The following is a 15,567-nucleotide window of genomic DNA, read 5'->3' as shown; positions in this document are numbered from 1 at the left end:
ACCGCACTGACTGGAAAGGGAGGCACAGACAGAGGTGTTCCAATGTGAAAAGCTGTGTGGGTTATTTGTAAGTGGGAATGGCAAAGTGCCAATGCATTTACAACCTGGCTTTTTAAAATAGGCAGAGTGGATTATTTTGTAGAATTCAGGTAAACTCCCTAAGATATTTACATTATCCTCTAAGAAGATATAGTCTTATGTTAGAAACACACCTGTCAGATGATAGATTCTGAGATGGAACAATTTGCTCCAACTCATCATAAAGAATTCTCCCCAGCTTTCTCCACCCTGACATTTGCATGTTTTCCAGGACTTGTGGAAAGCGTAAAACGTTTTGGAAGTAACTGAGAATGTGGATATCACAGCTTCTTTTAAAACACTGGTTGCACAATAGAATGACTTGGAGACCCGTGAAAAAACTTTGATACCTGTCTACCTCCACCTGATCCTAATAATTAACCTGAGATGGGACCTTACACCAGTATTTTTTAAAGCTTGCTGAATCACTCAAATGTGAGGCCAGGGTTGAGATTCAGACTAACCGCTTTGAGAAGGAAGACATGAGATGTGATATATCATTGATGTATATTTTTAATGTGCTAACATAGGACTTAAAAGATCTTCATAAGTATTCATTAATTATAAATATGCAATTTTCAAACATTAGCACATGCAAATACCAATAAAACAGGGGTAGGTTGGGGAAAACAGATATAGAGCTAGTTTGTCCAGTGCTGTCTTACTTTTTCCATTAATGGTCCTACCTATAGCACAAGTTATCTGCTCTGACCATCCTTAGTTGCCCTTGCTCATTTATATGCAGAGAGATTGATGTGTCTAATGGGATTAATTTCACAGGTTCCTGAACTTGCTGTGTAGACAATTTATATGATTGACATGTAGGCCATGCAGAATTGCCAAGTCAAAGATGATTCAAATGTGTAATTACATCAATGAATAAATTGTAATGCTTGTAACTACATCAATGGATAAATCTATCCCTGTTTTATTGATATTTGCATGTGCTTTTATTTAGGAAAATCTAGTACTCTAGTCTTAGACCTTGATTTTCCAAGATTCTGTTGTATTAGTTGTTTTTTCTCTCCTGTCGTCAATTTCTCCATTTTGATTGACTACTTCCTTCTCAGCCTGTGAACAAACACAAAAATCTTTTATCTTTAAAGAATTCTAGCTAATTCTTTGATTCCCTTTTATTGCTAATACCTTTGTTAGCCAAATTTTTGCAGTCTGTATCTACTTTGCTACTTTACTGCCTAGTTATAGTCAACCTATTGAATGAAATCTATCTTTTGACTTTATTACTCCATTAAAGATCTCCTTATTGCTAAATTTGATGGACAATTCTTAGTTCTTATCTTTGTCCCATAGAGGTACTTGATCCTATTGGCCATTCTTACACTTAAAACTCTCTAATCCTTTGACTTTTGTGATACAGCATCTACTTTTTACTAGCTTCTCTCCCTTGCCCACCAAACAAATGTTGCTATTTATCAGAGATCTGTCTTCTGGCTTCTTCAGTTCTCAATCTATAATTGTTTTTATTACCCAGTCTTAAGATTAAGCCTACCATTCAGACCCAGACATCTCAAAAAGTGCTCTGTTGTAGATCCTTTACTAGAATCTTCTGGGTTTTTGTCTTGAAAGCATAGCTATCTAAAAGTGATAATTTTCAAAAAATGCAAAGCTTATGATGTAACTTTTTGGCATAACAATCTTCGAGTAATTCTAAGAAATCTCTAGGTGAACTTTGATTTGTCAATGGTAAGTCGAACTTGCCATATTTAAAATCAAATGCATAATTGTTGGCCTGCCCCCGTCAAGGAAGCTCTTTCTATATTCTTTATTTTTGTTAATGTGTTACCACCTGCCCTGTCTTTCTGGTTAGTATATCTGGAAGTCATCTTTGTTTTTTATTGTATTAATATTTTGACAGTATACAAAGTGTTAAAGCAGGTTCATAATGGTTACTTCGTAGTTATTCCATAGTTACTGGATGATCAGTTGATTTCACTTGGTTGAGGCATATTCACATTCTGAAACTTGGGACTTTGACAAAAAGAAACTAGTATTTGAGGACTAAACTATGTACAGATTTATCAGTTAACAACATGTAAACCAAACTAATAGGGGATGATAGAGTGCTTAGAGAACAGCTTTCAGACTTTCTCAGTACGGGGAAGCCAAATCAGAAAAAGTGGTTGTGTTATGTGGTTGGGCAAAGAGGGAGGGACTAAATTTGGCTTCTTAGGTTTCTTTGGCAATCAAGTGCCTCAAAGATTATCAAGAAGTTCCCCTCTGACTTGAGAAGGGAGGAGTAGCTGGCAGCCTTGCTGGAAGGTTTGCTACATCAAGGTCGGCGTGGGCCTACAACTGAGGGCAAGGATGAAAAGGCATTTACAGTTGGACCTTAGGAGTCCAGTGTTAGTTCTTGAGGGCCAAGGTATGGGCCTACATAGCAGGGAGAACCACCAGGCCCTATAGGCCTCCCAAATGCATGAAGAGGAATGGAACCTACATTCTTTACTCAAAAGCTTTAGCTCCAGATATCAACAAGTTAGTGACATCAGTAGATGAGGTATATGCTGTAGAGACTGGAAGAATCAGAGGACGGCATAAGGACCTGTCTGAGAATCTAAGCACCTTCTCAAAACCCCACTTCATGTCCACATCTCCATAATGTTAAACATTATCATGGAGAAGAACAGGAAGAAGGAAGGAAATTTAAAATACTGGGCGTATAACCGAAAGAGAGTTACTTATAGAGGGAGTATAATAACTGGATTGAAGTTACAGGACCTGACTAAATGTTGGCACCCACACTCAACAGATTAGAGGCTTATGAAAAAGATCAGATTGGTGGAAAGGAAGAAGGAAGAAAGAAGAAAGGAAGGAAGGATGGAAGGAAGGAAGGAAGGAAGGAAAGAAGGAAGGAAGGGGTTATTTTTGCTGTTTGTACACGAGTGTAGAGTAACCATATTTTTTAATTTTTTAAGAAGTAAATTTGTCTTCTCCGGACATGTTCTACTAATCCTTCTGTAGAGATAAGGCTGGTTCATAATTATAGATGAGTTACAGAAACTTAATCCTATCTCTGGTTTAACATCATCTCCTTCATTTTTTTTCTTTTTTCTGATTTGTGCTTTTCCCTGTCTTGGGGTTTTGTATATATTGTGGAGGGGCTGCCAGGTGTCTCTCTGCTCTGTGTTCAACTGTTTACTTTTCAATCTCTATAGTTCAAGGGTTTGCGTTTGTCAAAGTAAAAGGCAGAGAAAGTCATCACCATGAATAAGTCTTTTACACCCTGAAGAACTGAGGAGGAGAGAATTTTAAAACCCTGTGTAAAATAAACTGTGTGTCACCATTACATAGTTTTGATCCAGTTCATTAAGAGCATCATACCATCGGATGTTAGATTTTGATGAAAATATACAATAGTATTCCTGGTATAAAATGGGCTTCTATGGACAACTTTCCTAATTGACCATGGAACATACATCTAACCTGACTGTAAGCAGATTTAGTATGATTTGCTATTTGCAATGTAGAAGGAACTGGGAGAATGTTACTCACAACCCATCTTTCATTATGAGCAGTCTGAGGTTTGCACTAAAAACACTTAGACAGGTAAAGCCTGAAACATAGTTTTCATTCATTTTGTGACAAGCATATTGATTACATGAAGTATAAAAAATGCGCTATGAAGAGAAGAAAATCTTGGCGAATACAAGATATGTCACCATAAAGAGAATGGTGCCAGTTTTTGGAGGCAATGGAGTGGATAAGTGGTTAATTTGATGTTAAGTGCAAGGATATTGGAGCCTGGGCTGGGATTTTGCTTTTGCCACTTACTAGCTGTATGACTTGGGGCAGTTCCTTAAGGTTTTTGTGCCTCAGTGTCCTCTCCTATAAACTGGTGATGGTAGTCACAGTCCACCTCAAAGAGCAGATATGAAAATTAAATCATTTAACACATTCAGAATAGTGTCTATAGGTGGTAAATGTTGGGTAGATGTTTGCTGTTATTATTCAATGACTTCTGTGAACCATCCCTGAATCCACTATTGTTTTCCAAATCTGGCAGTGTTGTGCTTGTCAAGAATTAAAATGGAGAATTACAAAGCACTTTAGGAAGCAAGAGCTCAGGAGTTTTATAGTCCTCCCCTCAATACCCTTCCAACTGAAATGGCACATCCCTTTGAGTTCAAATTAGGTTATGTCAGCATTAAAGCCTATCATGCAGTGGGCTTTTAGTTCCCTGCCTCCATCCAATTGTTATTGTCTCTGATAATCTTCATGGGACTAACACACACACATAGAAACTAGTCCTCTGCATTCTTTAGCTTCTACTTTCTAGTCGAGGTACCTCACCATGGGCTTTGCTGACTGTGCTCTCCCTGCCTGTGCTTCTTTTATGCCCTGAGGGTACTATGAAGTCAAGGACTGCTGTGACTTGCACTTAGAGATGGGCCAACATTGGGTTGAGAGGCATGAGAGTCACACTGGCTAAGTTGTCACACATTTCCAAGGCCTTCTTGCTGGGGCTGGCTTCTTGGGTATAAGACCTGTACTGTGCACAGGGCTCAGCACTCAGAAAGGCACCATCCTTAGCTTAATGCTCTATTATTGTTATCTTGAAATTCTCAATTTTATGTTCAAACTTTTGTTTTGAAAGCAAAGTCTGATGGGAAAATGAAGCATGGACCTGAGCAGAGGAAATATGCATTGTGTCCCTCTTTCCACGCCACCCCACTTGCACATAGTGTTTATGTTGCCCCATGCACATGAAATTCAGGTGGACCTATGACATGTGTGTGTTCAGTAAGTCAAAGCAAAAGTGAGTATAAGTCAAGTGTGTCATTATGTCTATGACTGAGTGACAGCCCTAGAAATCACACTGTCCATTTTAACCACAATTTACTTACAACAAAAAAAGAAATACAAATGACCAAGAAACACTGTCATAGCTTTCTTACTAGTGTTACTTCCCTGCATGAGCCATCTGCTTACGTTGAAAATAACGACGTAGAAAGAAAGAAAAAAAGATAGGGCAACCCATAGTTTCTTTTCTCCCCCATTTTCTTTTTCACTCATTGGTAAACTAGAGTACACTGGTAGAATGTACATGTGTCAGGAAGTGAATTAAAAATAGTCAAGGTAGTTTTGTGGAGGGTTTCTACTGTTCTGGTAGGAATGAAGTATGTATGCACGTATGAGTTATGATACACAAATTGTGTAATTTCAGTGATTCCAATTATGAGTTAAAGATTAGTGGTAAAATTCATACTAACACTTTCATTTTCCTTTCCTTAGAACATTAAATAGCAGATAAAACATGTCATGATATGAGAGAGATTGCAGAAGAAAGGAAATAAGTTCATATTCTTAATGTCTTTAATGATACTCTTCCTGATTTTTGAAAAATGGATTTTTATTTTGCCCTAGGCCCCACAAATTATCTAGCCAGCCATGCTTCTTCCTTTAGGTTGACCTACCTTTACTACAGAAGTTGGTAAAGCTGAAAGCTTGGTTTCCCAGCCTCCTTTGCACCTAGCAGTGGCCATGTGACCAAATTCCTGCCACTGAAACATAGCTGAAGTCTACTGGGAAACTGCGAAAAACCGAAATGCTCGGTACAAAGAAAAGATACCGAATGTGCTACTTTTTCACTTTCTACGCTTCTTGAACATTAATATCATGTTTTTAACATAGAGAGGAAGCGAGAGAATTAAAATGACAAATCAAACTACATTCAGAGACTGTGCTATGCCGATCAGCCCTGCAGCCAGGCCACAGAGGACACCTGTAGAACAAAGGAAGATTTCTGCAGGGATTGCTGATGACTGTTTCCCACATCTGTGAAGGGGAAACAGGAAAAACAGAGTCTGTAAGTGGCTGCTCTACACAAAATCGTTCATTCTCTACGGCTAAAACCACAGGGAACCTATGGAATAAAGGCTGGGGAATGCCAGCAGGTCTTTACACTACATATTCTTACCTTTTCACGCTACATACTGTCCCCTTTCCATTTCCTCACTGTAGATTCCTCCACTCAGGGGAAATTTGCCCTATCCTCCATCACTTGGAGCTGTGCAGACATATTGTGACTTATTTGGCAATAAAGAGGAGAGCAGAAAGCTGGACGGCTACAAAAGTTGGAGTGAAAAGTTAAGAAACAGTCTGTGTCCTTGAAGGCCTTGAGCTGGTGAGCCCAAACCAGCAGCCATTAATATTGGGATTTTTTATGTGAGAAAGATATCCCCACTACTAATTTTAGCCACTGTGAGCCTTTCTATTACTGTAGTCCATTTGTTACTAATAGGCACATGGGCTATGAACTGCCAGCCTGTGCCTGGGTTCTTTCATCGAAAGAAAACAACTCCTCCTGCCTCAAGCCCCATCGTTTCTACCATCAGGGTTCTAAACCAGTCTCTCAGTGAGGGAGGCAAGGAGGCAAATGCCATGTCGACCCTACCATTCTCCTCCTCCTCCCTCTTCACTAGCTTCTGTGTTCCAACACTCCTCTCCATTCTCAAACAAAGAGTTCTGTGATGATCAATCAATATAAGTAGGTACTGGGCAGAGGCAGCCCCAGACACACCCCAGAAACCTCTGCATTTCAGCCTCAGCCCAGTCAAGTCATCACATAACTTTTAGAATGGCAATAATTTCCCTTTCTTTCAATTACGGTAAAATAATAGTGATTGAGGTCGGCCAAATGAAAAGAGAATTGACAGAAAACTTCATGACTAACATCGTGAGGAAAACTTGTCATGAAAAGGTTCAGAGTCAGGTTTTTTTTATTCCTTCCTTTATAACCACCTCATCTTTGGTCACCGCAGAAGTCCAGCTTCTTTGCCACTGAGTAGCCCATACTGTCATCTCCCTGGAGACTGGCACTCATATGATTTCAGCACATGGTAGAGGTTTGATAATTAAGTATACAATTCCAGAGAAGCAAGGGAAAATGAGAGGCTCGATCCCCCATTGGGTGAATGACATGTGACTGGCTCTTGTCCTTTAGCATTGCTAAAATTAGGACATGTTAACAAGGCTGCTGCTGGTGTACTGCCTTGTGTGTCAAAGTTTGGTATATCGACTTAGAACATGAGTCTTAGTTATTTTTAATAGAAGGGAGTGAGTTAAAACATTTCCCAGAGGAATTAGGCATTTTTATTATTTGGCAATCTCCTCCAACGATAACAGTTTAAATATTTGCTAAGGACTGTTGGGGAGCTCCTATCTTTCACCAGAAAGCTTTGTATTGAACTTGTTCCGGGAATACGGGTCAGAGTCCTCACTCATTAGCTTATTCCAGGGTCAGTCCATCTCCTGGTTTGGCTATACCCTTTGTGCTTGCCCCTCCCTGCTTTTAGCACAAGAAAGACACAGAATTGTGTTCTGTTTGGCTCTCTCTAGACACCACAGTTAACATTTTGATAGAGTTTGTAATCACTGACTAAAAAGATCTCCCTACTACAATGCACAGTTTTATAATAAAATACCATAGAAACTACTCACTTAAGAATTGGAGCAGATTACAGCTTTTTTTTTTTTTTACACTTTACAAACACAAGATTATCTTGAGAAAATCAAAACCTTCTTTCTTTGTATTGCCTTTATGTGAGAAATTAGTGGGCATGCTGGCTGTTAAAGTTCAACTTTTAGCTTAGATCTATTTGATGCCTAAATAAAACCCTTTTCCAGGTAGAAGAGGGTTACCATAAAAGCTGAACTTCCAGCATGCAGGTGTGAGTAGCACCTGCTACTAAAGAGATGATAAAGAAGTCTGTTTCACCTTGCTGGGACACTTCAGTAAACGCTACCTTCTGCTTGGTCAACAGTAGCTCCTACGACATTGAAATGAATGTCCCTTGTACACATGAGCAATGGTTAACTTCTGGCAAGATCTTACAGATTGAGTCACATGGAAATGGCACACAGACTCAGTGGGTTAGACAAACTGCAGAGCATCTGAATAAGCCAGATAATTTGTGCAACATGTTCTTATCAGCAGCCTTCTCTATCTGTGGCTTTCTGGAAGCTGCTTTTGTGTGGAGTCTGATTCTCTATAGTCTACTCATTGTTATCAGAAAGGAACCAAATATTTCAGTTAAAGGGAAAGGTAAGGCAGTAATACTGAACATCCCATAACAGAAAACATCAATCAGTGACAATCCTTGCACAAGTTTGTCTTATTCATAGAGAAGTCAAGTTTAACACCAAAACTTATATACTCAAACAAGGCCTGCCTTGGGGCTATTTCCTTACAGATCTAAGTCTTCTTCAAAAGAATAAGGGGCTTGAACTTTTATACCAGGGAATAGTGTTCGTGAGTATCCTGGTGCTAAAGTCTGATCATTGGCCTTCCTACCTCATGCAGAAGCTCTCCTGAATGGCCTGCACCGATCTGGGTCAGTTGTGTCTTAGTGAGGTCAAACAAGAACAAGAGGAGGTGCAGGGTAAAAAGTGTGAGCCAAGAGTTCACTATTGAATGATTTTTATACTCGATATCAGTTGAGGTTATTCTGGTACTTCCATTAAACTCCCAGGAAGGAAGTACCAGTAGGTCTGAGAACGGAGAATAAGGCGTTGAAAGATGTCAGGCAGTATTTTACTCATGGTCATACTTCATGGATTTCCACTTTCTCTTCATCTTTGTGACAATCCCAGAATGTATTATAACTAACGTTTACTCACCTTAGACAGGTGTATTTTATACCTTGACCATAACACATCAACACAAAGCAGGGGTCCAATATTAGAACAAACGGATGGTAACATGAGATTCTGCCATTCCAGTTTATTGAAATGAGTAAATTTATAGCTTTATTTGCATACAGAAAAGTGCACAAGAAAACAAAGTATGTATAAAAAAATTATGTGGCTGATCATCACTTTCAAAAATTTTTCTACTTTCAAAAATTCAACTACCTAGAAATAATTACCTCCAGTTTATCACATTTAGGTATTTGGACATATAAAATACTAATTCAAGTCTGTGTTTATAATGACTGAGTAGAAAGCCAGATGGGAAATTATGCCAAACGTGATCAGCTATTACCATTAAACATAAAACCACAGGACTTTAGCTTGGACTATTTGCAGCTAATCAACAGAGGTTCATTGAGGCCACCATCTTATTTAGATCCTGAGCAGTCACCCTCTCCTTCTACCTAAAGGTTACATTGTATGTGGTTGATTAACACCCACAAGAACCTGAGCATTAGGGGTCAAGAGACAACATTAAAAACCCAAAATAAACAAACAAAACTCATTTTGGCAGGAACAAATCCTTCAGAACTGTGCTAACAATAGGACTGAAAATGAACTGGTAAAGTTTCCAAGATTATGAGGAGAAAAACAATGCAGACATTAGATTTTTAATGATAAGAGCAAATAATTGTTCTACAGCTTTTTTTTTTTTTTTCTATCCATCTTCCAACTAACTATGAGATTGCAGCTTCAACAGAGTTTTCCAGTTACTTGATAAAGGTCTAGCATGACCCCCAATAAGCACCTAATATGTTTGGCACAATCACATTTAACTTTGTGACCTGTTGCTCTTCAGAATACAGTCCTTCATTGCTGAGCTAAGTTCAGTTTTTCTTCAGCATTAACTGCTCTTCTGGAAATTTAGCTAGAGAGGATGGCCTCTTATTCCACAGAAAGGATAAAGGTTGTGCCCATTTGCAATTCCAGTTCCTGGGATTAATGATTACTGAGAAGGCAGGAAAGGTTTAGATCTGTGAATCATTAGATATTTTGCCCCACAAAACTTCATTTCTTGCAAAAGGGAGGTGATATTATATGAACCCGGGAGCAAAAGTGATCAAAAAGAGAATCATAGGGGAAAGGAGAGGAGAGATAAATAATGCTTTTTTGTCATCTGCAAAACTAGCAGAAGATTGGAAAGAGGACAATCCTGCCCTTGAGAGAAAAACGATCTTCAAAAAGAGAAGTTATATCTTTAAAAAAGTTCTTAGGTGTGTCAGATTCCACAATGCCTAAGGAGAAGTTGGATTTGCTTCAATTTTACTTTAAAAATTCTCTACAAGTGATGGTCTGAAGTAAGATTTAAGAAGGTGCCTTGTTCCACTACAATTTTTAGGTTTTGTGCTCTAAAATAGAACCCCCAAACAACCTTGAACAGTAAGGATTTTGAAATTTATTCAAAACAGTATGATCTGAGGGGTTGTGGTAGCTGCGTCTCCCAACCAGAGGGTACATGGTAAAAGAAGATTCTAGGGACACAACAGGCATTGGCTCAAGTAGGGCAACTATTTCATTTATGCTAGAGTGTTTAGGTTCTTAATTTATTTAAAGCTATAGATTCAGTTTAGCTTTAACCTAAACAGAAAGTAAAAAGCATTTTACAAGTGGAAGAGGCAGCAAGAAATAAGGCAACAGATAATATGTCAAAGCTGGAACAAGGGCAGAGGTCGAGACTTGTCTGGCTATTAGTTTTGTCTTTGATTGTTAAGGCCAACCTTTTTGTTTCTCTGGAGCGTCAGCATGCTAAGTTCCTAGGGAAGTGTGGAGAAGGAAGGAAAAAATCCCGTGGTTAGAATTTTAAGTTCAAATATCAATGTATTAAATGACAAGTCATTTAAAATGTCAGTGATAGTATCTCTTAGGACTAATGCAAGAGGATTAAATGAGATAATAAATGCAGAACCTGTAATAAAGTGATTAACACAAATGATCAATAATATTAGCTATTTTCTCCCATGATAGCTCTCATCCCAATCTGTAAGTTTAGCAGGTTGACCAAAATTATCTTTCCTTCATGACCTAAAGAATAAAGGACCTCCAAAGAGAACTCGAGTCAATTCAACTTAGTGCAAACAATTCTCTCAGACTCCTAATATAATTCATTCCTTTCTATTTGTTCAATGCCTCCCCTGGAGAGGAGGGCGAGAATGAGTCTATGCTAAGACTTCTAGCCCTGCAATATACTACACTGCTTGGTTAGCATTAGAAGTCACCTGGATGCTTATTAAAATCAAGCTTTTCTCCTCAACACCAGAGGGGGATATTTTAGGGCGGGAGGCGGCTGGAATTTGCCTTTTCGATAATCTCACCCAGTTCTCTGAAGCAGATTTTATGGAAAAGCACTTTAGGATACCCTGGAATTGCAGAAATGGATTGAGGCAGAGAAATAGATTGCAATTAAACTCAATCTTATTGTTGATGTCAGATTTAAGATATTTATCTCTTTAAAGCAAATTCTAGATGAATCAAGACATAGTTCACTTGGATAGGGTGAGACTAAAACCATGGGTTTGGGTTCTTTTCAGTCTTTCTGTGATTCTCCCCTCCAGCTATGCCCTACATCCTCTAAAATGCAGATAAGCCTCCTTTCTCCCACTAATTTTGATCTTTAAAGATCAAAGTTACTTCCACTCATTGCTGAGAAAGAAGGGGTCTCTGTCAAAGGGGGTCACACTAATAACTTACCTAGGATAAAATCCACTGTGAGAAGACTCAACCTGCAGACTCATCGTCTACACTTACACTGTCTCTGAAGGAGGTATCTATCTGCAGCTGTCACCATTTTTGGATTTAATGTCATCAGACTATTTCAGACTAATGTTGAAGGCCCTCCCAAAGAAATAAATACTGATTTGGGAGGCAGAAGCATTGTGGTCATCATCTGTTTAGTTGACCTGTTTGGTGGCTTCAGAAGGTTTTTAGATAGCAAACCAAGTAATTACTCGGATGCTTTGCAATCACTTAAATATGAAAGAAAAACTATTATGCTGTGTTATGCTGTGTTGTACTTCCATACAGAACTGAAATATCAAAAAACACAGGATGTGATAGAAATGCATATCCCTATTGGCATATTACTGTTTTTGATATATATAAGAATTCTATTCTTAAGTGCCCAGACTAGACATTATCAAATTAGCTAAGTATAGATTTCCATGTGTATTGCTTCTAAATTACAAAGATGTAACCTCTTCTCAATTCTAAAATTAAAATTTTACCCCCATCCCTGTCCTACCCTTTCTCACCATACCCAAGCTTAATAGGATCTTCTACTTACAGAAGTTAGGCAAAAGGACTTCCAAAAGGATCCCTGTATACATCAGGAGATGCAGGCTGAGAAGCCATCTGTGGAGATAAAACCAACCAGTCAATGAGTATAATTACGGTTTTAGGAAAAAACCTATAATTAACACTTCTTAAATTCCTTTAAAAATCATTTTGGTCACAAACAGGTCTACAATAATTTGTGTATGCCTGCTTGTAACTGGTGATGTATATTTATTATTTACAACAAAACCAAGGTTCGGGTAAATTATGTTTGTCTTCCCAAAAGGGGTAGTAGTATTTTTGTAAGTTGAAGTATCATGGGCAGGCAATCAGGAACTTAAATCTTTGGAAAAATTTTTAAGATAGTATTTCGGCTTAATTTTCTCCCCAAATGCTTTCATGAGCCAGATTAAGTGGGATACAAAGAGCTTTTTCTATGTGATATTCATTTCTCCAGCTCAGGATAGTAACCCCTGCAAAAAATAATCTTTCCCCAGTTTGAGCTGATGTTCACAATGTGATGGTTCTCAATGATAAATCTTATTCAAACGTCATTTACCGTCAAAGAGTTATTATACATACAAGCAAGATTAATTCAGGAGGTGGTAGCTTTATGTGGCATATACTTTGGAGCAACAGCTTCTAGCAGTTGATACTTACAGAAACTTGTGATGAACTGAAAGAATTTTTAGAGAAAGGGTTCTCAAATGCATTGTCAGAAGATTTGGTAACTGGCAGGGCACCGTGTCTGGAAGCTGGCTTTGGTGGTTCTAAAAGGCGAAAAACCCGAGTAGTCAGCATATAAACTTTCCCCAAATACAGGCAGAAGTCTCCAGTCAGGTTTATTTTAGAAAGTAAGATCCATACTTTTGAAATTTATATCAACGGAACAAAAATCACCACCAAATACCTGGACTCCCAATTATTACAAGCAAATTCAAGACTTCTCAGTAAAGGAAGCCATGCATTTTTACCTGAAGTAGAAGAGATTCAGAATTTCCTCACTTTAGGCTGTGGAGTGTGTTTGAGGCTTTATTATATAGCCCTCGAGGCACCATGCCCCATTGAATTTTAATAGCTCATCAGCCCTTTTAAGAATCATCACAAGAGGGCAGCATTGGGCCAGCCCTTAGAAACAGCTAGCTAAGATAAATAGCTCCATAAAGTAAATAAATGATTGTTTCCATAACCACTGATTACCATCTATCCCAACTACCCAAAAAAGGCAAGAGTCAGGCTATTGGTGGGTGGCAGAGAGTTCTTCTGAGGGACTCTGGGCCCATAAGACAGTAGAAATACTTATTGGCATAGTAGATAGAGACGTGAATAGCTTACCATTGATCTTTTTCAACAGTTGATTAACATCAAAGTCATCATGGTCTGCATTCTCTTGAGGAATGCCAACTTTGCTGTTGAAATAACTGGATAAGACACTTGAAGTCCCAGAGAAAGTCTGGTCTCCCTTCCTCGCAGGCACCACAGGTGGCTGCCGTAGTTGTAAGTCCTTAAACATTTCTTTCACTTCTTTGACTTCTTTATCCCCAAGTGGGTCCAAGGCAACGAAAGCATCGGTGGAGATGTCCTTTGGAGGGCCAGTTCTGGGAGGTGGTTGAGGAGGAGTGACCAGGAGAGAGGAGAGCATAGAAGGGGGCTGGGCAGACACAGTGGGAGCTGGAAAAATATTGCTCTGAAAAGGATTACCCAAAGGGCTTGTTGATGACCAAGTATTGGGTGACACAGATGCTGATGGGCCCCAAACAACAGAAGCTGGAGGGGAAGTTGAGGCTGCAAAAGATGAAGGCTGGTTCCAACCTGGGACGGCTGGGTTTGTGGTAAAAACGACTGGCTGACCGAATCCTGAAGGCTGACCACCCAGCACAGCTCCTGGCACCACTGAAGTGGGCTGACTGAACACTAAAGATGTTGGGTTCCATGGTCCAGCCTGAGGAGGTGTGATTGGTACACCACCTGAAGGAAACGGGAGAAAGGAGACAAACCTGAAGAGGAGTCTTGAGTTTCAGAAAACACATCTCTCCTGGGGAGCATTTATAAAGCTAAAGCATCTACATGGCGAACGTCTTCATCAATCCTTGAGATTGACATGGAAATAAAGTTTCTGAGAGATTAAGTCACCTAAAGATTAACTAGCTAATACAGTATAGCTAGCATTCAAATGCAGATTACATTTTGAAGCCCTTTCTTTCTACTGCACCTTTTTCCTTCTTAGAAGAATAATATGGTCCATAAGCACCTCGTCATGAAAACATGAGCCCTTACCCTACCTACACTGATGTATTTCAAATAGAACAGAACCTGTCAATAGCACAAACTTATCTGTTGAGTGAATACATTTACACATACAAACCATGTTGATTATGAAGTAGTTAACTAAGATAACCCATGCGGTACTCTGCTTCATTGATTTGATCCTTTCATTTGGCAGCGGGCTCCTATCTGGGTCTTATGGAAACCAGCTATCACGAATGCGCCTTAGGCCTCAACATGCTTTCATCCTGAAGAAACCATTTCAAAGTTCTCTTGCTTTTAAATGCTGCCAAGGTTGACACGGCTATATAAAAGGATGATAAAATTTGGTTGATGCAAGATAGTTTTAGATTTTTATATATAAAAATGGAGGAAAGGCTGGCTATCTTGGGAGAGCTGTTTCAAATAAAAGTGCTTCCTGCCATGTGTCACTCACTAAACTTTGCCAGAAGTTAGAACAGAGTACTCAAAAGATGAAGAGAGGGAGAGAAGACACTATGAAGCCCAATAACCTTCCACAGTAACTAATGGCCTGTGTCCGAGTGTCTGATCTCCGGGGAAACGACTACGTCTCCTGCCCCCTTGCCATGTTGATTAGGAATTAGTGAAACCCCTAAAATCCAAATCTCCCCAATGTTTGACCCCCGTCTTCTTGAGAAGCTCATTCCCTACATCTTGTTCTAATATGTGAGCACTTTCCCTCCTGCCTCTCCCCAAGTGTATTAATGGCCCAGTTAAACTGTCGCTACTAACAGAAAACCTAAATTCAGCTTCATACCTATTCAGGAACAACTTCTGCTCTCAAAACCTACTTGCTTTGAGCTTTGGAGCATAGCATTCTTTCATTCTGAAAGTTTTCTAACCAAACTAAGGCCTTCAAACTTGGATTAGGAATGTTTTTGTTTTCAGAGTGAGAAATATTTTGAAAATGGTATTCAGGGGCTGAAGTAGCAAGATAGTCTACCTCGAATTTTCTTAGTATTGGAGATTGGTGTTACTCGATTCAACTCTATCATGATGAATGCTAGCCATCTGGCCATGAACACATATGCTGTGCTCATGGAGAGTGGTAGGTTTCAGAAAAGGTCATCTTACTAAATTAACATGCTTATTTTGGAGGTGAAGAAACTGGGTATAAGAATATTAATTACTAAAATTGGGAAAGTTGCAATTTGTGACAGTAGAGACTAAAACTCAGACATACTGGCTCCGAACCCAGCACCCTAGGCTAGCCTCCTGTTC

General features: G+C 39.1%; 1 protein-coding gene across 3 annotated transcripts in view; it reads right to left on the bottom strand.

Moving 5' to 3' along the window:
* Nucleotides 1–8,806: 8,806 nt before the first annotated feature.
* DAB2 (DAB adaptor protein 2) overlaps nucleotides 8,807–15,567 on the bottom strand; it is a 49,137-nt gene continuing 42,376 nt past the window's right edge. For all 3 annotated transcript variants that reach the window (XM_039842604.1, XM_039842606.1, XM_039842605.1), the window contains 4 exons: nucleotides 13,396–14,028; nucleotides 12,721–12,830; nucleotides 12,071–12,138; nucleotides 8,807–10,544 (listed from right to left, as the gene is read on the bottom strand). In XM_039842604.1, coding sequence (XP_039698538.1) covers nucleotides 12,076–12,138; nucleotides 12,721–12,830; nucleotides 13,396–14,028 — 806 coding nt within the window. In that variant the 3' untranslated portion in view covers nucleotides 8,807–10,544; nucleotides 12,071–12,075. The remainder of the gene's footprint in view (nucleotides 10,545–12,070; nucleotides 12,139–12,720; nucleotides 12,831–13,395; nucleotides 14,029–15,567) is intronic.

This window comes from Pteropus medius, unplaced genomic scaffold (assembly GCF_902729225.1).
Source record: "Pteropus medius unplaced genomic scaffold, Ma_sr-lr_union100, whole genome shotgun sequence".
In the NCBI taxonomy this organism is placed as follows: domain Eukaryota; kingdom Metazoa; phylum Chordata; class Mammalia; order Chiroptera; family Pteropodidae; genus Pteropus; species Pteropus medius.
The sequence above is the reverse complement of the archived record's forward strand: the minus strand, read 5'-3'. Positions and strand labels throughout refer to the sequence as shown.